General features: G+C 37.5%; 2 protein-coding genes across 2 annotated transcripts; one reads left to right on the forward strand and one right to left on the reverse strand.

Moving 5' to 3' along the window:
- Positions 1 to 4,458: 4,458 nt before the first annotated feature.
- Positions 4,459 to 11,067, reverse strand: LOC21394526 (probable WRKY transcription factor 35). The gene is made up of 4 exons (XM_024170278.1): positions 10,923 to 11,067; positions 6,061 to 6,319; positions 5,560 to 5,661; positions 4,459 to 5,197 (listed from the first exon to the last, which is right to left on the reverse strand). The coding sequence occupies exons 1-4, from the start codon at positions 11,065 to 11,067 to the stop codon at positions 4,570 to 4,572; spliced, it is 1,134 nt and encodes a 377-aa protein (XP_024026046.1). The 3' UTR covers positions 4,459 to 4,569.
- A 2,956-nt stretch (positions 11,068 to 14,023) lies between these two features.
- LOC112092932 (rhodanese-like domain-containing protein 7) lies at positions 14,024 to 24,683 on the forward strand. The gene is made up of 5 exons (XM_024170263.1): positions 14,024 to 14,520; positions 14,897 to 15,148; positions 15,299 to 15,397; positions 23,109 to 23,405; positions 23,772 to 24,683. The coding sequence occupies exons 1-5, from the start codon at positions 14,107 to 14,109 to the stop codon at positions 24,144 to 24,146; spliced, it is 1,437 nt and encodes a 478-aa protein (XP_024026031.1). The 5' UTR covers positions 14,024 to 14,106; the 3' UTR covers positions 24,147 to 24,683.

A 24,683-nucleotide genomic window follows, 5' to 3' on the forward strand; every position in this document is an offset into this window, starting at 1 on the left:
GATTGATTGTGTTAGGTATTTTACAGTTAAATTAATTGATCATCTCATTGAATAAACTGATGTACTGATTTTTTTGTTTTCTTGTTCTTTATATTAACCCCAAAAAAACGACAATAAATGTTAAAAAATATATGGATAAGTATAGGTGTAACTGGAGTTCAATTGTGCAGGTGTTTGTAACAGGAACTGGTCAAAATTGGACTGCACTATCTAGTTGTAGTAGTACAGATTTAAAGTGGTTTTAATTTGGTTCTTATAATTTGTAGCTAGTTAAAAGGATTATAAGTATATACGTTTCTAAGAATACTAGTATTGGACTTTCGTGCTTTAGGTTTGGAACTTTTAAATGAGAGGAGAATGTTTTATATTGTTGAATGCAAAAGAAAAACTTAATTACAAGTGAAAACGATTTGATATTTTAAGAGACTCACAGTGATAGAAACTAAAGTGAGAAGAGTTTACTCAACGTAGCAATTCAATAGCTATTGAAGAATGTGATCACATACACCAACGCTTAATCTAGATTAAATATAACTAGAAAAAAGCCATAAATTATTAGATGTTAAATCATTAACTTTTCTTTGAAAGTTAGACAACACATTTTTTGTCTTTCAACTGCTATAGGAAATGAGATACATGGTACCGATTGCTTTATATTTTAATTTAGGAAAATTTTCATTTTGGTACTCTCTGTTATATCGAAATTTGAGTTTAGTACATTTTGTTTTTAAAAATTTCATGCCAGTACCTCGACCTTTTAGAAAATATTTTTTTGAAAAATTCATGCCGATACCTCGACCTTTTAGAAAATCTTTTTTTGATACATTGGAGCCATTCTTGGGATACGAAAAGATAAAATTGCTCTTATTGAAGAAGGAAGCAAATGAAAAAGAAAAAGAAAAAAAAAACGCAAATGAAAAACAAAACGCAAATGTTAGAATTTTGAAGAAAGAAGCATGTTCTTTTAAAGGGTTTTTGGGTGTTTGATTATAGGTATATTAATTTTTAAAATCTTTTTTTTCTTTCAAAATTCTGGACAGATAAATTTTTACAATAACGACAATTTTGTCTTTTCATGTCCCACAAAAAATGGCTATCAGGTACCAAAATTTTTTTTCTAAAGATCGAGGTACCAACATGAATTTTCAAAAACAGAGGGTACCAAACTCAAATTTTGATATATAACAGAGGGTACTAAAATGAAATTTTCCCATTAATTATCTTATATTGGTAGTGTTTTTTAATTAAACCTTGTTATATTGATAACTAGTCAAATAGTTGTTAGTTCAAAAATAAACAAAAAATGATAAAAAAAAACTTCATATTCTTATAGTTATAACACATGAATGTGAAATCTTAATCAGTAGATAATTTTATGAATTATTTTTTCATAAACATGAGTAAAGTTCTGCTACATTTTAAAGCCAGGAAAAATAAGATTGAGGACTCCTCTTTCCTTCTATCACATGAATTAATATTTATGCTTGTTCTTGAAAAAAAGAAAGAAAGAAAAAGAGTATTAACGGTTGGATTTGATTAGTTGTTGAAGAACAAATGGAAATTGAAGTTATTTAAGGGGAAAAGAGAGAGAGAGAATTTCAATTAACTTGACTTATTTCACTGTGTATAATTAGAGGTGTAAAAATACATGTTAGGTGTGAAAGAAGGCATAAACCATATGTATTAATCTAAACCATTGCATCTAAAATGAAAAAAATTGGTAATTTCTAACCATTAGATTACTTTAACTTTGGGTTGAAGTACAAAACTCATTTTCATTTCTATATAAGTTACAGATTATAGATTAGTGAGGCAATCAGTTAAAGCAATATTTATTAGGATCATATTTGAAAAAATATATTTAAGTGGAATGCATGAAAATAATATTTCGTAAGGACACATTTAAGAAAAATTGTTCCAAAAGATAACTTAGAAAAAATATTTTAATAAAATTTTACAATGCACACTTAAAAAGAAAAAGAAAAGAAAGAACCAAGCATGGAAATTATCTGTAATTAATCGCAAGACCATATTTTGAAAAATAATATTTTAGATGATTGTGTGAAAAATATTAAAATAATATGTGAAAAGAATTATTTTAAAATGTAAATTTGAATTTTTTTAAAAAAAATTAAACGTACAATATATATATATATATATATTTAAAGAAGAGCGAAAAATGAAACATGTAAGCAAACATACAATCATGTTGAGGTATAAAAATTTTGAAAGCTCGTTCTCCCTCTTATATAATCTATATTTTGAGACTCGATTAATTTGAAGTTTTTCCGCATATAGAAGTACTATTTTTCGTAATGTGACATGCAAGTTGACACTATAGTGTGTTTTTTTTTTTTAAATAAAAAAATAAAAAAAAGAAGTCCAGGGATGAGGTAGCGTCAGCATATCCCCCAATAGCATTATCATTGGAGTTCCCATATATTGACAGGAAATTCGTTGAAGGTTCTACAGGTGGATTTTATCACTCGAACGGAGAACGTGTCACTCTAATTTTATCGAATGTGGTAAAGACAAGCATGTAGGGGTGTGATTTCAGACTCTAAATTAAGTATTAGACTAATAAAAAACAAGATTTTACATTTAATACCCTTAAAAAAGATAATTCAATACTCAAATCTATAACTAGGAGACCACCACGATACTCTGTTAGTGTTAAGCCTCCACACTTGTTGACAGTTGATGCTATATAGTTAATTAATACCGAAACTATACAGCTGTGTTCTTGACTATTTTCCTAAATGGAAATAAACTGGACAAGTATTACTTTAGATTCTGATAGTATACTCATCACAAAAGTGTGTAATATATATATATAGAAGATGTGTTAGGCTTTTATTTTCTTATGACTAGAATAAGTAATATATATAAATGAGTTTTTAATGATTATATTTTCATCCGTAATTATTATTAAATATAAAAAGATAATAACATAACGTGATAAGAATTTATTTCTATTATTTAGTTTAACTATATCAGGTAACATTGAAATATCTGCCAAGAGCATTGATTGCGCCTACTTGGCGGTTAGTTTTTGTTGTTCATAAGAATCTAATTCACATGTATTACTTTTGAGACGTTAGCCGTCTTGTCATTTGTCCCTCAGATTTCGCTGTGTATTTGTCCTTGGGATTTCACTTTTTGACGACACAACATGTACAACTGTCCCACTAATGGCTCAGCTAGCTGGCCGCATCCAAGTTATAATTATTTCCTCAGAGAATTTCAATGGTAAAGATAGAAAATGATGTTTAAATTGTTAGATTAATCTTTTAACAATTTGATTATATGAGTATTTAGGTTAAAAATTTACAGGAGGATGCAACACATAATAGCTTTTATTCATTGATTTGAGTATTTGACCCTTTTTCTTAATGGTTAGCTTAATTTAGACACATAATAGCTGTTTGTGTGTGTGTGTGATGAAATTTGTGGCCAAGTTCTTAAACAGCATGTGTTTTACATGCAAACGGCCTATTTATGAAGATCAAGATTAACCATAGCCTGAGTTGGCTATATCTTCGATTGTTATATCTACATCACAAAACAAATCTCATGTTCTTTTCACAATTTAAATCACTAACTCAAATGAAAATCACTAACTCAAACTCATTTACTACAATATTTTTTCTCACAAAAATTTAAATTTACTTTTTTATTATAGTGTTTTCTCTCACATAAAATGCTCAAACTTGATAGCTTTTGTTAATCAAGCTAGCTGTGGAAAATGGACGCAACTTGCAGTGGTCCCTGTGGACAATATTAGATGTAAAACTGCAAATATCACATGTAGTGCGACTTCAATAATCATGAATAATACTGATAATTTTTTTCATCAACGCATGCGCCAAGTACGTTGGATGCGTTTTTACATTAAACGAAAAAGTATGTGCAGATAGCGTAGACTATTTTTATATTTATGTTTAATTCTTATGCACTTTTGGTTCTTATGACACTTTTCTCTCCCTATATATTGCAACAGAAGAATCGACTTTAAATGAATAATCAAGTTGTTTTCTTAACTTTTAATCGCACTAATTACTTCTTGAATTTAATAAAATATTTCAGAGCATTAACAAATCGGTGAATGATGTTGAAATTTAGAACGTGACATTACTAGTTCATGTGGTCATTTCGAAATTTTAGTATCTTTCTTAAAAAAGCTCATGCGTTATGTTTATGAAGCGTTTTCGTCTAAAATTTTAGCATTCATCGTTCATTTAAAAGCACTCTATAATACTTTATTAAATTTAAAGGTAATTAAGTTGTTAAAATTAAAGAATTTAACTGATAGGTTTTGTGCCTTTGCCTATCATTGAAAGTTCCTATATAAGTACAATACGAACAAATACATGTTTTAGCACTAAAAGGGAATCATGATAGCACCATTGACACCTTTAAAACTTTAGAAGGTACTAATTATTGGAAACTGTTTAGATATATAAACATCTGTTATTCTCATTATATCACAAGTTGGAAAGTTTACATGATTCATAAGATGTCAAAAATTACACAAAGTACGTCTAGCACTTCAATCTTCACACTGATATTTTATATAGGAAACTCGGTTTCATCAAAGTCACGAAAATCTATACACTTCACCACAAAGTCGTCCATGTCCAAATCATTATCAGAAGTCGCAGCTCCCTTCCGATCCTCAAACGAGAACACGACGGAGACGACGTCCCGATCGTTGTCGGACGTCCTCATATTCTTCGGAGACAGCAAACCAACGGATAGCTCGAGATCCTTAAACTCGTTAGGCCACAGGCTGTTATGATCATGAGTGTCCAATGAAGCGTTGTCATCATGATCATCATTTGGTGTTTCTTCCTTGACTTGATCATGATCGTGATCTTGATGATCATCTTGCTCCATGAGTTTGGCTGTAGCGGATTTTGAGAAATTGTTTGGGAAAATAGTACTACTAGTTGTGGTGCTCCTTGGGCTGTGATCAATGTGATCAGAAGCAATAGTTGCCTTGTAATTACTATTGGAAATATCCCAAGGATATTCATGGAAATCAGAAATGATCATTTGTGGTGCTTTTTGAAGGTTTCTGCACGTGTGTTGGCCGATATAGGTTATTTTGTACAGTTTTGGATTGTCTTGGATTTGTTGGACTTGTTTGGTTGCTCGGCATCCTTGGTCGTACTTGCGGGTGCATCTAAAGTAAGCCCTGTTGCCAATCACAGTGAAAACTGAATTAACATTTTGTTACAAAAAGCAATAATAATATCTATAATTATCTACCACAAGTTTTGGTTTCTCCCAATATATGAATATTCTTGAACAAATTTTTAATAATTCTAGTACGTTTTACAATATCCTTCACTTTTGGAATATGGGGCCTCCGTTTCTTTTTAACTTTACACGTGTCAGTGTTGTGTTCTTTCCATTTTGCAATTGCTATACTGAATATGCAAAAGATTATTTCCTTATCCTTTCTTTTTTCTAATGTCACGTTGAAGCTTTTTCAGCAGCACCGATAGTTAATTAGTGAAAAAAAGTAATAATAATAATTTAAGGTAAATAATTAACCTTGGGTATTGAGCGTTGAGGATGTCCTTTTGGCCGTACTTTCTCCAAGCCTGACCATCTTCTAGGTTGGCTGTGATTTTAGTCCATGATTGGGAACTCTTTCTGCAAATCAAATCAAAGAAAAATCAGACTATGTTCCATCAGTTTCTGTGCAAATTAATACAAGAGAAATGAGGAAAAGAAAAAAAGTATCACCAAACATACAGATAATCATTTCTCCACGTGCTTTTAATTCACACTCAAAAGTGGGTGGGGGGTGTTTGATATATATTATTTTTCTTTTTCTCCTCATGAAATGACAAAACAATAAAACATCAATGATCAACTGATCATCATCATCTCACCATTCTAAATGACAAAACTAAAGTGTTGCAATAATTGACAGAAGGAAAAAATATCTCATCAAAAGACATCGCTTATATATGGATCAGAAAAAACATATATATATATATATATATATACACAAGAAATAATATTGATGAAAAAATAATGATAAATTACCTTCTTTTGTAACAGCCTCTCCGATCTTTCAAAGCCGGTCTCTTCTTAGTACTAATCTCGCCGGAATCTTCGGAGCTCCGGTCACCGCATTGCGAGTGATCCAAAACGGAAGCCTCAGGGCCGTTGATTTCGCCACCAACAATATTAATATCATCAGGATTGTCGTTTTTGTTGTGTGGATTATTATAAGAACTACTGCTCAAAAGCACAGAAAGAGTGGGGTCGCCAAATCCCGCCCTTGAACGAGCTCTTCGATCAGCTTTTTCGACAGATTCTCATCAAGCATACTACAATTACTAGCACTCATTTCTTAAAAAAAATGGTTATTATTTTGTAGTAGTAATATGCTAAAACTACTTCTTTCTACTACTACTATTTTTTTTTTTTTTTTTTTTTTTTAAGGTTTGTGAAAAGGGATTGGGTGTTGGGGTTTCTTAAATATAGGTGTGGAATAATGGGATGAGAGAGAGAGATGATGATGAAAAAGGATAGGGTTTCTAGGAGGTTTGGCTAGCTTTGGTCATGATTTGAGGAAAGGGAGGAGCAACTCAATGGAAGATGAAAGGAAGGAGGGGCGAGATTTTTCAAAAGGTAGAAAAAGGAAAATTCCACTTAATTGCTCACAAGTTTGGGTGACGTTTCATGCTGATGCAAGCCTTACGTGTGTTGTGGTTTTGTTTTTTATGCTTTTGATCTCTCTAACCCTTCTGGCAAAGTATACTTTATTATTACTTTGTTTTAGTTTGATAATGTGTATTGTAATAATTTCTTGGTGGGTGATGTTCTACTTTAGATTCTCTCTTCAATTTTGATCACTGCAATTTTATTGTCGTAAATGGTCTCTAAATAATCGTATTATATCACTTAATTAAAAAATATAAAATTTAATTTAACTAATTTTTTGGTATTTTAACATTTATGTTAATTAAATGACAACAATGTAATAAAATTAATTAAATATTATTTGCGACACTAAAAATGACGGGAATTTTAATCACGTGAAGTCCAAATACTGTTTGTTTGAAAATATGCCTAATGCATATCCACTAATTGTCCTTTTCTACAAATAACAAGAATAAAGGTTAAGGTCTTGACACCACTTATCCTTCTCCGAGTTCAAACTCATAATTGAGTAGTCAGACAGAGAACAATCTTATTCTCATTCTCAAACCCTTTTTTTTTTTTTTTTTTGCTGCAAGAAAACAAAAATCCACCGTCTGATCAATTTTCGCTCATACTTATCTGCTTGTTGTTTATACACTTTCCAAAGAGCATCTTGAACCTCAGGAGATGTTTGGTTCATAGATTAGAATTATTTTCGATTTACGTGTATTTTTTATAAGAGAAAATATTATAGCGAACCATAAATCATGATTCGAATCAAGGTATGAATCCCCTTATCAAACGTCTCCTAATTGTGTTTCCACTTTTGTTTATATTGATGTCATGATTGAAAAATTACCAAGCAAAAACGAAAGGGAAAAAAAAGAAAGAAAGAAAGAAGAAGAACAATAACAATAACAACAACCATATAAAATTCGACATTATCGTCTGAGTCACTCAACAAAGACAACAACAAAACACAGATTGTAATGTGTATGATTTAATTAGAAAACGTAAACGGTGAAAGTCTCCAATAACAACCAAAAGCAGAAACCATAAATGCAAAGCAATTCCATATACATTGAACCCAATCCTCTCGTACTCTTTTGGTTTTTCATGTAATAATAAAAAGCTGCCGATTCCTAAAAACCACAATAAAAAAACTTCTGAGGTAGATTTTTTAAAAACAACAAAAAAAAAAAAAAAAAGATTGGACAATCAGTTTTGACCTTTATATAGCCACATAAACAACAGGCCACTGGCCAATCAGTAATAAATAAATAAATTAAGGCCAATAAAGTTCCAAATAGAGCTGTCATTGGGCCACATCGTCTATAAAAATATTTGCTTCTGAGCCGGATTCCTCGTTTCATTGTTTTCTATGTCTTATCTATGTAACAATGTACCCTTTAGAAAAATATGTATTAATTTGTTTTGAAAATTAAAAAATATGTATTAATATATACTGTTAGAAATATATAATACATATGTATATGTATGTATTTTTGTTGTAATACTTGAACTATGCAGTTCCTTATCAAAAGATCAAGTTGGCCTTGTTGTTCACTTGACACTTGTAACTTGTAACCTAGGCCGCCGAGAAATGCCAAGTTGGTCACGTTGTTCTTTAAATTATTTCTGTTATTCTGTATAATCTGTGGCATGCATATTTAATATATAAGCATGGGTTTATGGTTAGGGTTTTAAAAGTTATTTATATAAAATTCGACATTATCGTCTGAGTCACTCAACAAAGACAATAACAAAACACAGATTGTAATGTGTATGATTTAATTAGAAAACGTAAACGGTGAAAGTCTCCAATAACAACCAAAAGCAGAAACCATAAATGCAAAGCAATTCCATATACATTGAACCCAATCCTCTCGTACTCTTTTGGTTTTTCATGTAATAATAAAAAGCTGCCGATTCCTAAAAACCACAATAAAAAAACTTCTGAGTAGAGTTTTTTAAAACAACAAAACAAAAAAAAAAAATGATTGGACAATCAGTTTTGACCTTTATATAGCCACATAAACAACAGGCCACTGGCCAATCAGTAATAAATAAATAAATTAAGGCCAATAAAGTTCCAAATAGAGCTGTCATTGGGCCACATCGTCTATAAAAATATTTGCTTCTGTGCCGGATTCCTCGTTTCATTGTTTTCTATGTCTTATCTATGTAACAATGTACCCTTTAGAAAAATATGTATTAATTTGTTTTGAAAATTAAAAAATATGTATTAATATATACTGTTAGAAATATATAATACATATGTATATGTATGTATTTTTGTTGTAATACTTGAACTATGCAGTTCCTTATCAAAAGATCAAGTTGGCCTTGTTGTTCACTTGACACTTGTAACTTGTAACCTAGGCCGCAGAGAAATGCCAAGTTGGTCACGTTGTTCTTTAAATTATTTCTGTTATTCTGTATAATCTGTGGCATGTATATTTAATATATAAGCATGGGTTTATGGTTAGGGTTTTAAAAGTTATTTAGGGTTTGTTTAGTTCACTGATTTGAATTTTTAATTTAAGTTTAGATGTGACTTTATGTGGGAGTTTTTTACTGTAATAAAAAAGTTAGATGTAACTGTTTTTTAGAACTTTTTACTGTAGCAAAACTCAAATTCTAAACTCGAATCGGTGAAATGAAATGAGCGTGAAACATTGTTTTATTTTTGAATTGATAAATGATTGAAGCATTCCCTGCCCCCCCCAAAAAAAAAGAGCATATATCCACACTTATGGGACACACCAATCATTTTTAAAATTTAAATTTCATTCCCGGACTTTGCAATATTGATTAAAATCATAATGTTAGTTCCTATGTTTGTCCCCAAAAATAAATTGTTCTTAATCTCTCCCACCAAAAAAAAAAAGAACAGTGCAAGAAAAGGAAAAGGAAAATTTTGCTGAACCTTATTGTCTCCCCACTCATCAACACTTGATAGTTCAAGAAATTAAGAAAATAAATTCTCAAAGATTTAGTTAGTGCAGAAGCAATAAAATAGAAATAGAAAGGGAAAATTATTTTCAAATTCGGGTAAAAAATATTTCTAATCTAACAAAAAAACCAGTTGGCTATTATCTCGTTCGGTCCTAGCTTTGGCCACCTTTTTTCTTTTTCTAATCTTCAATGTTTTTCAAAAATTGCAAAGAAAATGTCCTTTATTATTTGCTAGATATATTGTTTTTTTTTTTTTTTTTTTCCATAATAGTCGAGATAGTTATTAATGGCAATTAGTGGACCCCAGAAATTTGACTTTTCATTTTCTAATAAATACTGCCATGTTATAATATTATCAATCTTCCAAGTTTGAACTTTTACATAGCCTCACTGTATTATTATTATTATATATAAAAAAAACCTTTCAAAAAAATTATTATATAAAAAAAACCGTTTGCATATAGAATGGCTTTTTCCCAAGCTGATTTTCCTTCCAAAATATAGATGCATAATTAGAGACATTAACACTAGTGCTGAAACTTTGGACGGGTCGTCTACGACCACCAAAAATTCTGAATTTTTACCTGACGACCGAGCTTGTCCGAGCCCAAATTTTCTGGCTACCCAACCCAACCCGAGGAACATCATGGACAGGCTTCGGACAGCTTTTGGCTGCCCGAGCCCGGTCGGGCAGCCTGAGCCCGCCCGAGTTGCCTGAATTTTTTTAAATATTTTTTAAATATTTATATATTATTATATATAATTTTGTTTATTAATTGTATATGGTATGTATATAAATGATTTTTAAGTTATTTATTGTAAAAATTATACAAAACTTATAAGGGAGATTGTAATTTAAAATTTGAAATGAACACGAACTATATAAAAAAATTATTTATTTATTAATTTTTAAATTTGTAATTCATGATCGCCTCGTTAAAAACATTACCAAGAAAAACCCAATTGGGATAAAAACTTGCTAAGAAAAAAAGAGTGCAATCATTATGGGATGAATTACAAATTTGACGAACTTACAAAGTCTATAGAAGATTACAATAACACTATACAAAGTAAATAAATATTTATAAATTACAATAATAGAATTTAATTTGAAGCTGAATGATCGTCTTGAAAATTAAAAGTTAATCTATTAAATTCATCGATCCATTCTTGGCGTGCCGGTGAAATTGTATCATGTAAGCGTTGGTCGGAACAATCACAATCCTTAATGCACACCAAAGCTTCAACAATATCCTGTTGCAATGCGTTTCTACGTTATTCAAGTATTTGGCCGGTCGTACTGAAGGCTTGTTCAGATGAAACAATGGAGACTAAGATCGAAAAAATATCCATTGTCAGTCGAGTTAGGACTCGTGCCCTCCACCACTGAACCAAATCAAACATTTCACTATTGTTGACAACTAAGCCCTCATTCAGGTACGCCATTAATTCGTTGAAGTCGCTGCTGTTGCTGCCACCTCTTGATGAATATCCACTCCCAGATTCTTGTTGACCTTGAGTCGTCGTCGTCGTCGTCTTCTTCTTCTTCTTCTTCTTCTACTGCTGTTGCTGCCACCTCTTGATGAATATCCACTCCCAGATTCTTGTTGACCTTGAGTTGTCGTCGTCGTCGTCTTCTTCTTCTTCTTCTTCTTCTTCAACCTGAAAACATTCAAGAATGAATGCAGATTGTTGTCTCGTTGTTGCAGTTATTCTACACAAGGTGTGTTTCTAAACCTACTTTCATAAGAGCTATAGAGATATAATATTTTTTCCTTTATAATAGGAAATTGGTCAGAACAGTCGATATCTAAAAAGTCACATAAGTTTTCTAATCCACTTTCTAAACCATCTAATTTTAATCTAGGATAAAAAATAACACCGAAACTATACGACATTGGTAATTTATACTAATATTTTTTAAACTTATTTTCCATAGAAGCGATAGGAACTCCTAAAACCTCGTGTGTCCTAAATTCACTAAATAAAATAGTCATTCTTAAAAGTTCTCCTAACGCTAATGGTGACGTTGGGTAATATGTTCCACTAAGCTTTAAAGTAACTTCGTGAAATCTACCTAATTTTGCACTAACATAGTTTGTTATAGCATCTTTATAGGGGATGCATTATTCAAGCATTATATAAGTGGAGTTTCATCTTACGGGCATATCTAAGGCTAATGCTCTAGCATTTTGATTACATGCTTGTAGAAACCTAAACCAATCTTGTATTCTTTGATTACTACTTTGAATCCATGCAATGTTATCTATAATTCTTTTAATATGACCTGACATTGACTTTAAACCGGATTTAACTATTAAATTAATTATATGGCATGCACAACGTTGGTGAAATATATCATTATTACCGAATACACTTAAATCATTTTTTAAAAGTTATATTTCTTTAGTATTTGCAGTAGCATTATCTAATGTTATAGCCATTACTCTATCCTTTAAACTATATTCATCAATGACAGATAAAATTGTATTATATATTAAATTGGTGGTATGTGATCTTATAACACATTTAAAACCTAATATTCTCTTATCTAAATCAAAACCTTTAAAATAATGTTTGGGTACAACTAAATAATCTTTGTTGGCAACGGTAGACCAAATATCCGCCGTTAACGCAACGCAACCACTAGTAGAGTGTAAAAGGTTGATTAATGCTTCCCTTTATTGTTTATATAATTTTAATGCATCATTCCTAAGAGTAGTTATTAAAAAAATTGTGCATTAGGATTATGTATAATTTTAATATAACACTGCTAATTTCTTTGTTCGGTAAAACTAAGTAGTTGATCTAATGTGGCTACTAATCGTGCCATTTCCATACGATCGACTTGCGGATCATATTTCTAAGTGTTTAGACCGCCGGTTTGGCAGTCAAACGATAATTGTATTTAGCGGAGATCGGGTCCGCCTCTTTACTTTTGAAGACACTTTTCAGAGTGTCTTCTCAAGTTTGTAGTGTCGTGAATAGTGTTACCTTGTAATTTATCACCATGATATTTACATTGAGCTATGTATTTAATGTTACCGCTATTGTCGACCTCCTTAAATGTGTTGAAGTGCTCCTAAACTGTTGAGGTGTGCTTGCATTTCTTCTTAGAACTTGCAACACTTGCACTAGCCCTTCCGTTTGCCTCTCCTCCACACCCACCACCATTACGTCCACGACCTCTAGTACGTCCACCAGGGCTCGAATTTACAGTTTCCTCAGCGGCTCTTTCTGCAGCTTGTGATTCCTGCGTTTGAAAAACATTAATAGGAAATTACCCTTCTTCGATGTTGAATTGGGCATCAATGGAAATATCACCACCATAACCAGAAGAATCCATTATGAAAAATAAGAGAGATTGAGAGCGCTTTGAGAGAGATTAAGAGAGATCGAGAGAGATTTAAGCGAAATTAAGAGAGATTTGAGAGAGATTAAGAGAGATTTGAGAGAGGACGAGAGTTTTTAGGTGAGGAAAATGGTTGGGGGAGTGGGGTATTTATCAGAAATATTTAGGAAAAAATGGCAAAAGGAGTTCTGCGATCGTGTTTATGCAGGTGGCCTTTTGAGACGACATTATGTTAAAACGACGTCGTTCTTCTTCACCTCATTAATATTTATAAGAATATTCTTGAGGAATATACCCGGGCTCATTTTTTGCGACGACAATTTAAGAATGTCGTCGCAAATAATTTTAAGGAAACCACCAAAGTTTCCACCCTTTTTTTGGAGACAATTAAATCCCCAGTTATTTGCGACGAGACTATCGTTGTAAAAAACAGTCGTCCTTGATAGAATTTTCTGGAATTTTTTTGTGACGACACGTGTCGTCGCAAAAACAGTCATCCTTAAAAGAATTTTTTGGAACCATTTTTTGCATCGACTTTTCAATATGTTGTCGCAAAAAATAAAGAAATATCTTGAACATATTCACGGGAAACCGCCAAATTTCTCGTCTCTTTTTGGCCACATCACCACCAGCTGTAACAATCAATATTTGCGACGACATGTTGATGCAAATAATGTACAAACTGGCGCCAAAAAATACTGTAACGAATCATGATTCGAATCAGAGAACGAATCCTCCAACCAAACGGGCTAATGAGATGTTTGTTTGGAAGATTCAAACCATAATTTGAATCATAATTTATGGTTCGTTACAATGTTTTTTCTCACAAAAAATACACGTAAATAAAAAATAATTATAATCACATTATTTTAATCTATGAACTAAACGTCTCTTAAGTCTACTTTATTATTTTTCGTTGTGGAGTTGATTTGACGAGAGAGAAAGCACGAGTTGTAAAACCAAAAATACCCTTTTAAAACTCAACATCTGCGCCTTAAGAGGTAAATTGTTAAAATTAAAAATTTAAAAGAATAATTTATTAAGCAAATGTGTTAAAAACCCTAGAAATAATCGCACTGCGAGGGTCCTGCTTCCATCCATAGGGAGTGCCGTATGCGAACGCTGCCTCTCATATGCTCAGGTGTAGAGGACCTCCATTGCTTCCCGTGAGGATGTTATCATCATCATCGTCATCCTCGCCGCCGTCTCTGCCGCCGTTGTTTTCCCCAAACCCTAGACCTAGATCAAGCTCCGCCGTTAGAGCATACTCTCGGATTCCCAAACCGTCTCGTCGTCCCCCGTTCGCCGACGCACGCAAAATTGCAGTCGCCGACTCTCAGAACCTCATGACGCTTTCTTCTAGATGCTTCCCCGGTGCTACCAACTCCATTCCCGTTTCGAGCACGCCCGAAACGCGAAGCTCGGCGGAGCTTGACTTCGATGGTTCCGCTTCGAAAGCTCTTGTGGTGGTCTCCTTCTACAAGTTCGCCGATTTTCCCGACCATGACCGTCTGCGTCAGCCATTGAAAAAGCTCTGCGAGGATTTGGTATTTATTTTTCTCTTCTTTCTGTTATAATTTTGTTGATTTCTGATCAATTGAATATCTTTTGTAGCTCGCTGTAGAGGGAATCAGTGTTAAATGAAATGACTTTGCTTTTATGCTTGTGAATAGAGAAAATTTTGAGCTTTCAAATCCTAAATGTAGACTTCTTTGGAATGATTGGTTTAGTAAGAGAAGAAATTCACGAGATTCTGTTATCGATTAAAATTCTTTAGTAAATAGGCTTTTTTCAGAACCTTTATTATGTTTTGTGGTGTTTGTCTCTCAGCATTTTGTTTTTTGCCTTTTTTGCTTCCTGTTCTTGATATTTGATATGTCGTCTATCTTCTGGTTTGCACCTTACTGAGCTGATCCTGTTCAGCGTGTTTCAGGCGGTATCATTCTTGCACCAGAAGGGATCAATGGCAGCATATGCGGGACCCGTGAATCGGTGGAGAGAGTTCTCGGGTTCATTCAAAGCGATGACCGCTTAAAAGGGCTGAGACGAGTGGAATCCCCTGTGAGTCCTGAGGAAGAAGCTATGCATCATGGACACTCTAGCAGTTCTCCTCTTGCTGCCGGGGAAGATGCGCCTTTCCGGTGGGATCATGTGAGGGTGAAGTTGAAGAAAGAGGTAGTTTTTAGCAAACAATGCAAGGATTTTTCATGACCTATAGGGCGTATTTGTTGTGCTTTGCTTGTTTGCTTGGTTGGTTGTTTAGTTTCTTTGTGTTTTCCATTTCCTGAGTTGGTTGCTATTTTCTCTTTATTTGTAATGGAGCAGATTGTTACTCTTGGAATGCCTTCTATATCACCTACTGAAAAGGTTGGGAAATATGTGAGCCCAAGGGAGTGGAATCAATTGATTAGCGATCCCGATACAGTTGAGTATTCTAATTTCTTTACCTTTCAAGTAAGAAATCTCTTTCGTCATGAACACACGTTGATTAGAAATGCTTTATATTTTGAGCTTAGGAAATTTCTCCATTTTTTTAGTTTGATGAGTTCTGGAAGTTTTCTTGATTCGTTCTGAGCATCAAGGTCAAGATGAATATGTAGAATGTGTATATGATAGGAACCTGAAACAACTTCGTCTAATAGGAACTTAATGCAAAGGAATAATGGACTGAATTAACCAGAAAAAGAATGAGGGATTTCATGCAAGGAATAATGCAAGGAACCTGAAACAACTTCGTCAAACAAGAATGAGGGATTTCGAGGACCCTCTCCCTCCCCAATACGACCCTGTGTTCTGACAAATTCCACACCCCCTCTTTCCTTCCCCCTCCCCCATATTCTCCTCCTAGCTAGCTACTCTAACCGATTTCCCTAACAGAATTTGCCACCTCAGCGCTGCCCTCCCTTGTCTTGATCTCCACACCTGCTATGCCCTTTTTACCCCTTCTAGAATAGGTAAACTTGATAGGAGGTCTAGGCGGGATCCTATCAATACCCCCCCCCCCCTCGAGAGCAACTGTGTCCCCAAGGTTGAGGTGGGGAAATTGTTGACGGATATCCTCCAGAGGTTCCCATGTAGCTTCCCATTTGGGCAAACCCTGCCAAGACACAAGGATCTCCACTCGATCCCATCCGCCAAGGAGAGTGGTACGAGCTTGTAACACGGTTGCAGGTTCCACTGACAGCTCCAAGTCCTCGGAAAGCTGGGGAGGAAGAGGTTGACTTTTATACTCGCGCCCGCGGAACCTTTTCAACTGGGAAACATGAAAAACGGGGTGGATACCAGCAATGGCTGGAAGTTGGAGGCGATAAGCAACTTGACCAGTGCGCTCCAAAACCGAAGGGCCCATAAAAGCGAGGGGAGAGTTTCTCATTCATCTTCCGAGCGAGAGACTTCAAGCGGTATGGTCGGAGCTTGAGTAACACAAGATCACCTGGGGCAAAGAACACCTCGCAACAACGAGCATCCGCCGACTATTTCATACGATTTTTGAGCCAAGAGTAAGTGTTCCTTAAGAGAGTCCAACATCTGGTTGCGGAGCTACAGTTGAACGTTAACATCTTCCACAACAGAAGGAGCGGTAGGCGAAACCAACGGCACATCGTGAAAGCGGAGCAAGGTGGGCGGGTTTCGTCCATACACGACTTGAAACGGCGTTGCGCAGTCAATGCGTTATAGGTCGTGTTAAACCAGAATACCGCCCAAGGTAGGAATTGCACCCACCATTTCGGTTTGTCATAAGCAAAGCAGCGAAGGTAAGTTTCCAGGCAGCGGTTAATGACCTCGGTCTGACCGTCGGATTCTGGGTGATACGAGGAACTGTTGTGCAGCCGAGTGCCCTGCAGTTTGAAGAGTTCCCGCCAAAATAAGCTCATAAAGACTGGGTCGCAATCACTCACGATGGAGCGAGGTACGCCGTGTAAGCGCACGATTTCCCGGATGAAGATCTCGGCCACATGCTTGGCTATGATGGGATGAGCAATCGGGCAGAAGTGAGCATACTTAAAGAGGCGATCCACCACTACTAGAATTGTGTCAATACTCTTAACCCGCGGCAACCCTGAAATAAAGTCCATCGAAATGTCATCCAAAACCTTATCCGGGATGGGTAGGGGCTGCAGCAGACCGGCCGGGGAGAGAGCTTCATATTTGGATTTTTGGCACGTCTCACAATGAGTAACATAGTCATGGATTGCCTTCTTCATACCTGGCCAAAAAACGTTCGCAGCCACTCGCTTATAAGTGCGGAAAAACCCCGAGTGACCACCAATGACCGAATCGTGGAATTCCTGTAACAACAGCGGAATCCACGTGGAGTGTCGTGGCAAAAAGATTCGGCCACGGAAACAGAGGAGACTGTTCTGTAGGCTGTACCCGGGTGATACTTCCTGGTGTAGCTGTAATTGCGAAACCAGGCGGGCACAGGTAGTGTCCTCGAGCTGTTCAAGCCGAACTTTCTCCAGGTCAACAAGCCCGGGCATGGAGAAGGCCATCAATTTCGGTGTAAAGGCCTTGTCACGGCGTGATAGAGCGTCCACAACCCGGTTGGCAGCGCCTGGTTTATATTGGACTTCAAAGTCGTATCCCATCAATTTTGAGATCCGGCGGAGATGCTCGGGAGGAAGGAGGCGCTGATCTAGTAAGAAACGCAAACTCTGTTGGTCCGTGCGGACCGCAAAGTGGCGGCCAAGAAGATAATGGCGCCACTTTTGGACTGTGAGGACAACGGCCATGAGCTCTCGTTCATATACGGACTTAAACCGCGAGGTAGGCGACAACACCTTTGCTAAAATATGCTATGGGGCGGCCTTCCTGCAATAGGACAGCTCCAAGACCGGTCCCCGACGCGTTCGTCTCCACCACGAAGGTGTTTGTGAAATCTGGCATGGCCAAGACCGACAGAGTGGTCATGGCCACTTTCAACTCCTCAAAGGCGCGAGAGGCTGCCTCCGTCCACGTGAAAGCGCCCTTTTTTAATAGGTCTGTAAGTGGCCTAGCGAGGTCTCCATACCCCTGTACAAACCGGCGATAGTAACCGGTTAGGCCAAGAAATCCTCGAATTGCTCGGACATTCTTGGGCTCCGGCCAAGTGCGCATAGCGAGCAACTTCGTTGGGTCAGCCGATACGCCTTCCTTGGAAATGACATGCCCGAGGTACTCTAATTGTGGATGCCCGAAGACACTTTTTTCGATTGGCGAAGAGCCGCTCCTTCTGTAGAATGTCCAAGACGATAGTAAGGTGAGCCCTGTGTTCATCCCAAGAACGACTATAAACCAATATATCATCAAAGAAATCGAGAACGAACTTACGCAAGTATGGGCGGAACACCGTGTTTATCAAGGATTGAAACGTGGCCGGGGCGTTTGTCAAACCGAAGGGCATGACGAGAAACTCGTAATGCCCATCGTGTGTACGGAAGGCTGTTTTCTCCACTTTGCCGTCGTAGACTCGGATTTGATGGTATCCCGCCTTCAAGTCGAGCTTTGTAAACACCGCCGCTCCATGCAATTCATCCAAAAGCTCGTCAATGATCGGAATGGGGAATTTGTCGGGCACTGTGAGTTGGTTCAAAGCGCGGTAGTCAACACAAAACCTCCAACTTCCGTCCCGCTTCTTAACCAACAAAACTGGACTAGAATACGGGCTGCTGCTCGGCCGGATTATGCCAAACGAGAGCATCTCCGCAACCAGGCGCTCGATTTTCCCTTTCTGGACATGGGGATAACGGTAGGGGCGGGTGCTCGGTGGTATGGCCCCCTCCTTCAGCACAATGCGATGGTCCGCCGCTCGATGGGGTGGCAGGCCGGTCGGTGAGGAGTACACCTCCTCGTAATGGGTCAAGACGTCGACCAACTCTGGTGGAGGAAGCAATTCCGGGACTGCCTCTTCTCCGGCCGTGACAGCACTTAACTCGAGTAGGATGCTGTGACATCCCTTTTATACCATCTCCTTCCAAGCCTTCCTTACTATTAATCCAAAGGGCGTGTCACAATAACTAACCTTCACTTGTCACTTATGTGAAAACTATTATGTTTCAAAATTTATGCTTAAACAAAATCTCGTTACTACACCATTCCTATCAGGTTCCTTAGCCATGATTATAATTATACATCATCTAAGATTTATGAGTTTAACTCCAAAAAAAATATATGTATTTACAAACTCAAAATATTACGTGTGCAGCTTCTTCGGTCTAACCATATGTACAGCGGTCAACGAAGCCTGCTCCCCTGTTTACTGTTATGCTTTGTTTTTACCTTTACCTACAGCACAGAGCAAATTTTAATGAGCTACAAGCTCAGTAGGTATAGCTACAGTTACACAATCTTATTTTAACATACACACGCATTATAACATCCTAGGTAACTTATGCCAACCAATTCTCACCTCAAAAACAGTTTCCAAGAAATCAAAATTTTATTTTTTTTTTGTTTTTGACAGCTTTTAGAAAATTTCTATATGAAACTTCCTATGCGCACAACTTGAGATACAAAACTCCAAATGAGGTGATTTCAACTCTCACACGTCACTAATAACTTGTTCTAAATAGTAACAAAGGTGATTTAAGTGCAGCACTCCCATTTCAAAAAGTAGGAACCTCAGTTCTTTGTTTTATCAATTTCTTAAAATGACAGTTTTACGACTGCTACGAGAATATTCACAAAATATTCTATGGGTCCGTTCACTTCGCTGATTCGAGTTGAGATGTGATTTTATGTGAGCTTTTTACTGTAGCAAAAAAGTTAGATGTGACTGTTTCTGAGAAATTTTTACTGTAGCAAAACTCAAATTTTAAACTCGAATTGGTGAAGTGAACGGAGCCTATGTAGCTTTAAAAATTACAAAATCAGTGCCTACTCGAAGTAGACATCCAGGGCTTTCCAAAGAATTATCATAAACTTAGTTTCAGGTCCATTAATGCCTACACAAAATAAAAACTTCACACCAGATCATGAATTGCTTATTTTTCTGTAGAATTGCAACAACTACATCCAACTTCAAAATTTCATAACTTAGGCTACAGTTATCCGTTTAAGGTGATTCTTGCCTCTAATCGAAGCTTATAACGTCTTTTTTATGACCTTAAAATTATATAGATCAAAACCTAAGCAAGGAAATACAGTTTCATTCTTTTCCTCAGGCAGCCCCTAAATATCATGAATACCTAAGTTTATGTTTTTAACTTCATAACCAACATAGAGAGGAGCAACATGCAAATCTTGAACCAAAGCATCAAACCACAACGAAAACCAAACAAGAAACAAGAGCAAATTCGGATTACTCAGAAAATTGGTCAAAATCCCAAATTTGTATGAACCCTAGAAGACCAATCTTTGTGGCTTTTCACTTGTTTATGGAATTAGAATCTCATTCAGCAACAATTAAGACAAAGAGATCAAAGTTTAAATTAAAAACTGGATTTGGAGACAAGGATAAAAGAAATCAAAGTCCCATACCTCTTTGATCATGGAAACCACCTTCAACACTTCAAGATTCTACACAATCATTCTCAAAACCGGATTACCTATGGAATTTTGAAGAAAGCCCTTTGTTTTCTAACAAAATCAAAGTTTTTTTTTTTTTTTTTTTTTTTTTTTTTTTTTTTTTTTTTTTTTTTTTTTTTTTTTTTTGGGGGGTATGAGGGGGGCGTGATGGATAGGGTCGGCCAGAGGATGAGGAAGAGAGAGTGAAGAAAAAAAAACGTGAAGGGTGTCGAGGTTGAGAGAGAGAATGAGATAGAGTGAATTTTTTTTTCCTTCCTATATTACTCCCCCCCCCCACAACGTGGCTAGAGGAGGGGGATATTAGTGGCTTGGCTGAAACACTAACATTGCCACGTGAAAGGTGAAAGGGGCAGCTGGCCCTTTTTTTTTCCCTTCTTTTCTTAATATTGCAATTTGGCCCCTAAATATGAAAATTCTTACAATCTTGCCCCTTAAAGCCTTGCAATTTAATCCTTAAACTTCTCTATCGTTTCTCTTACAATTCCTTCCAACAAACCCAGTCGGCCTTATCACGGAACTTCAAAGTATACTTGGACCAATCTGCTCGGACCTCACCCAAACGCCGAAGCCAAGTTACCCCCAAAACCACATCGGTGCTTCCAAGCTCGAAGGGAAAAAAATCTTCCACAACACAGAAGCCCTGTACCCACAAGTGTACCCCCTTACACACCCCTTGCTACTGAAATTTCATTCCATTCCCCACTTGCACTCCATAGCTCCTTGTAGCGTCGCAAGGCAGGGCCAACTCGTCCACCACCTTTGTTGACAAAAAACTATGCGATGCGCCACTGTCAATGAGGACTATCACCTCTCGTGAACCCAGCCGCCCCAGGACCTTCATCGTATTGGAGGAGGTGAAGCCCAATAGAGAATTGAGGGATAAATCTGCCGCCTCGTCTGGCACCCCCACTGGTTGCTCCGCTTCTTCGTCCTTCGTGTCCTCCGTCTTCGACTTGTCTCCGGTCACCAGAAGGACTTGTAACTGTCGGTTCTTACATCGATGCCCCGGCCCAAACTTCTCATCACATCGAAAACAGAGGCCCTTGGCCCTCTGTGCATGGATTTCTTCGTCTGAGAGACGTCAGAACCCTGGGTCGCGGCTGACCGCCGATGCTTGCGCCACTTAGACTTTGCTCGGGTGAAGGTTCCAGAATCCCTCGAAGCACTGGACTGAAGGAAGCTCTCAGAATGGGAGGCATTAACCTTGGGCTGGTCGGTAAATGAATATCCCTGGCTCGATCCCTCCTGTTTCCACCCCCGACCCATTTTCAATTTCTTGAACTTGTCTTGGGCCTCATTCCTATCTTTTATCTGCTGGGTTAAATCCATAACCTCTTGTAGGTTTATGGGCCTGTGCAATTTCATCTCGGCCCGTATGTCTTCCCTCAGCCCATTGAGGAAGGCCCCCCTGAAAATGGACTCCGGCACTCCTCTCAAAGCTGCCGCCAGCGTCTCGAAGGAGTCCCTATACTCTGCAACCGTTCCCCCCTGTTTCAACGACATCAGCCTCTCGGTGGGGTTTCCTTCTCGAGCTCGGCTGAAGCGATGCAGAAGGGCGGCCTGAAAATCCCTCCAACCAACAAACGGCTCCTGAGTCTCCGCCCATTGGAACCACCCTAAAGCCTGCCCTTCTAAGCAAACGGACGCTGCCATCACTTTCTCCTCCTCTTCGACATCATTGATCGCGAAATACCTCTCAGCCCTGAACAACCATCCATAATAGTCCTCACCATGGAAAATCGGGAGCTCAAGCTTCTTTCCCCGGTGTTCCCCTCTCCTCCGTCTTACCGGCGACTCCGGCCGAAACTCACGCCCACGCTCTCTCTCTCTTACTGCTCCACGAGGTTCAGGGCCACGCTCCCCCCCGAAGTGTTGTCCTAAGAGCGCCTCTATGCAATGGACCGCGTCCTGAACTCGGCCCACCCGATCCGTGAGGATCGTCATATCCTCCTGCAACCTCGGTACCGGATCGACCATCGCGCCCATGAGGTGCACCGTCTCGTTGAGGTGCTCCAAGCGCTGCTCCACGGCGTCCTCACGATTCTCCGGCTGAGGTTCAACCGGACGGCTCGCCATGGATCGTCCGCTCTAATACCAAGCTGATAGGAACTTGAAACAACTTCATAAAACAGGAACTTAATGCAAGGAATAATGGACTGAATTAACCAGAAAAAGGGGTTTTGACTCCTTTTATTGAAGAAAACACTCTCAAGCAACCCTAACAGCAAGACTCTCCTTCTAACTCAGGAAGAGGCTAAACGAAAGGCAGAAAAGAAAAAAAGAATGAGAGATTTCAAGGACCCTCTACCTCCCCAATCTGACCCTGTGTTCTGACAAATTCCACACCCCCTCTTTCCTTCCCCCTCCCCCATATTCTCCTCCTAGCTAGCTACTCTAACCGATTTCCCTAACAGAATTTGCCACCTCAGCGCTGCCCTCCCTTGTCTTGATCTCCACACCTGCTATGCCTTTTTTACCCCTTCTAGAATAGGCAAACTTGATGGGAGGTCTAGGCGGGATCCTATCAATATACGTGTACCTTACATGCACATTATGAAACATCCCCTTAATTTTTTACTTAAAATGATTTAAAGGTGCCCTTCTCATTCCAACTCATCTGCATATTTAGGTTGTGATTGATGTGCGGAACGACTATGAAACTAGAATCGGTAAGTTCAAGGGAGCAGTTGATCCATGCACAACAGCATTTCGGGAGTTCCCATCTTGGGTAGAGGATCAGTTTCAACTTTCTGATCCAGAAAAGGAGCATTCAGAAGAGCTTGAGAACAACAGTTCAAATGACATAACCATTGATAAAGTGGGGAGCCCTAAAAAGAAAATGCCTCGGCGGGTTGCCATGTACTGCACTGGAGGAATTCGATGTGAGAAAGCTTCAAGTTTTCTCCTCAATAAGGGTTTCAAAGAGGTAAGGATTTGAGTTTTATATCATTCCACTATTTCAGATAATCTTGGTCATTACCTTCTAGGAGAGTGTAGACTAGTTACAAATAATTTCTTCCATGAGTTCCAGATCTTATTCATTCAATGATGGAATCTCTTTTGTTGTCTTTTCTTTTAAATGTTGACTTGGAATATATATTAGTTTATTAAAATACAAACAGACCTGAACTACTACTAACTAGACCAAACACGTTAGGCGTTGCGGGAACCATTTCTGAGAGAATTCACCACAAGTACAAATGCAGTTTTGTCTTCTAAACTTGAGAGAAAAATTGCTTGTTAGACTCTTACTGGACTTGATCATTTACTTTACATCCTTATTACTTCCCAGGTTTATCATCTTGAAGGTGGAATTCTGAAGTATCTTGAAGATATTCCGAAGACAGAGAGCCTATGGGAGGGAGAGTGCTTTGTGTTTGACAAGCGGGTTTCTGTGGATCATGGTTTAGTACAAGGGAATTATAAGCTCTGCTATGGGTGCAAGCAACCAGTGAGTGACGAGGACATGGAGTCCCCTGAATGGGAGTATGGAGTTACTTGTCCTTATTGTTACTCGTCAAAAGCTGAAGAAGAGAAGGCGAGGGCAAGAGCCCGACAAAGACAATTTGAGACGTGGGGTATCATTGGGGGTCCACATAAGGGTCGCCGGCCAACAACTGAAATGGAATGTATCAAGAATTCTACCCGGCTGTCGAGTTCAGTTTAGAAAGTTGACAAAAAGTAATTTGGGTCCGTAGAAGGCGTGTCCTTTTGCTCTGCACTATAGAGGATGTGTCTTGAAAATGAGTTTCGTGAAGGGACAGAGTTGAAAATTTTCTTCTCTGCAGTCGTGACTGCTCCTCTCTCTCGCTCTTGGTTACTCAAGTTGACTAATTGGTTATCCTTTTATGTATCGTTGGTTGGATTTTTTTCCTGGCTTTAAACAAGGAAAATGCTTAGGGGCACTACTAGTGCTAAGCACCATCACTAATAAAAGATGAGCTCCGTTTGTAGGTCTCATATTGCGGAACTCATTTTGTATTAATGAATGGTGTTTAGCACCGTTAGTGTCTTACAGCAATCATCTTTAAACAACGAAGCTTGATGTACCTCCAGAGTCTCTTTTAGCATCATAATATGGAGCTTCACAGGAAGTGCTGCTCTTTTGCAGGATTTGACAAAACATTTTGTACCATGAGAGATTTTCATTGATGAACGTGATTTTGCGTCTATGCTTAAAATGCAAAAATGTGTCGTATTACTA

Source organism: Morus notabilis, unplaced genomic scaffold (assembly GCF_000414095.1).
Source record: "Morus notabilis unplaced genomic scaffold, ASM41409v2 Scaffold813, whole genome shotgun sequence".
Classification (NCBI taxonomy): domain Eukaryota; kingdom Viridiplantae; phylum Streptophyta; class Magnoliopsida; order Rosales; family Moraceae; genus Morus; species Morus notabilis.

Excerpts from the sequence above, each read along its gene's own strand:
- LOC112092932 (XM_024170263.1), top strand. The coding sequence starts at position 14,107 with ATGCTCAGGTGTAGAGGACCTCCATTGCTTCCCGTGAGGATGTTATCA. Across the intron at positions 15,149-15,298 it reads GGGTGAAGTTGAAGAAAGAG|ATTGTTACTCTTGGAATGCC; the intron begins GTAGTTTTTAGC and ends GTAATGGAGCAG. Across the intron at positions 23,406-23,771 it reads TCAATAAGGGTTTCAAAGAG|GTTTATCATCTTGAAGGTGG; the intron begins GTAAGGATTTGA and ends ATTACTTCCCAG.
- LOC21394526 (XM_024170278.1), bottom strand. The coding sequence starts at position 11,067 with ATGGCGTACCTGAATGAGGGCTTAGTTGTCAACAATAGTGAAATGTTT. Across the intron at positions 6,320-10,922 it reads TTCATCTGAACAAGCCTTCA|CTGATCGAAGAGCTCGTTCA; the intron begins GTACGACCGGCC and ends CTGTCGAAAAAG. Across the intron at positions 5,662-6,060 it reads AGAGGCTGTTACAAAAGAAG|AAAGAGTTCCCAATCATGGA; the intron begins GTAATTTATCAT and ends TTTGATTTGCAG.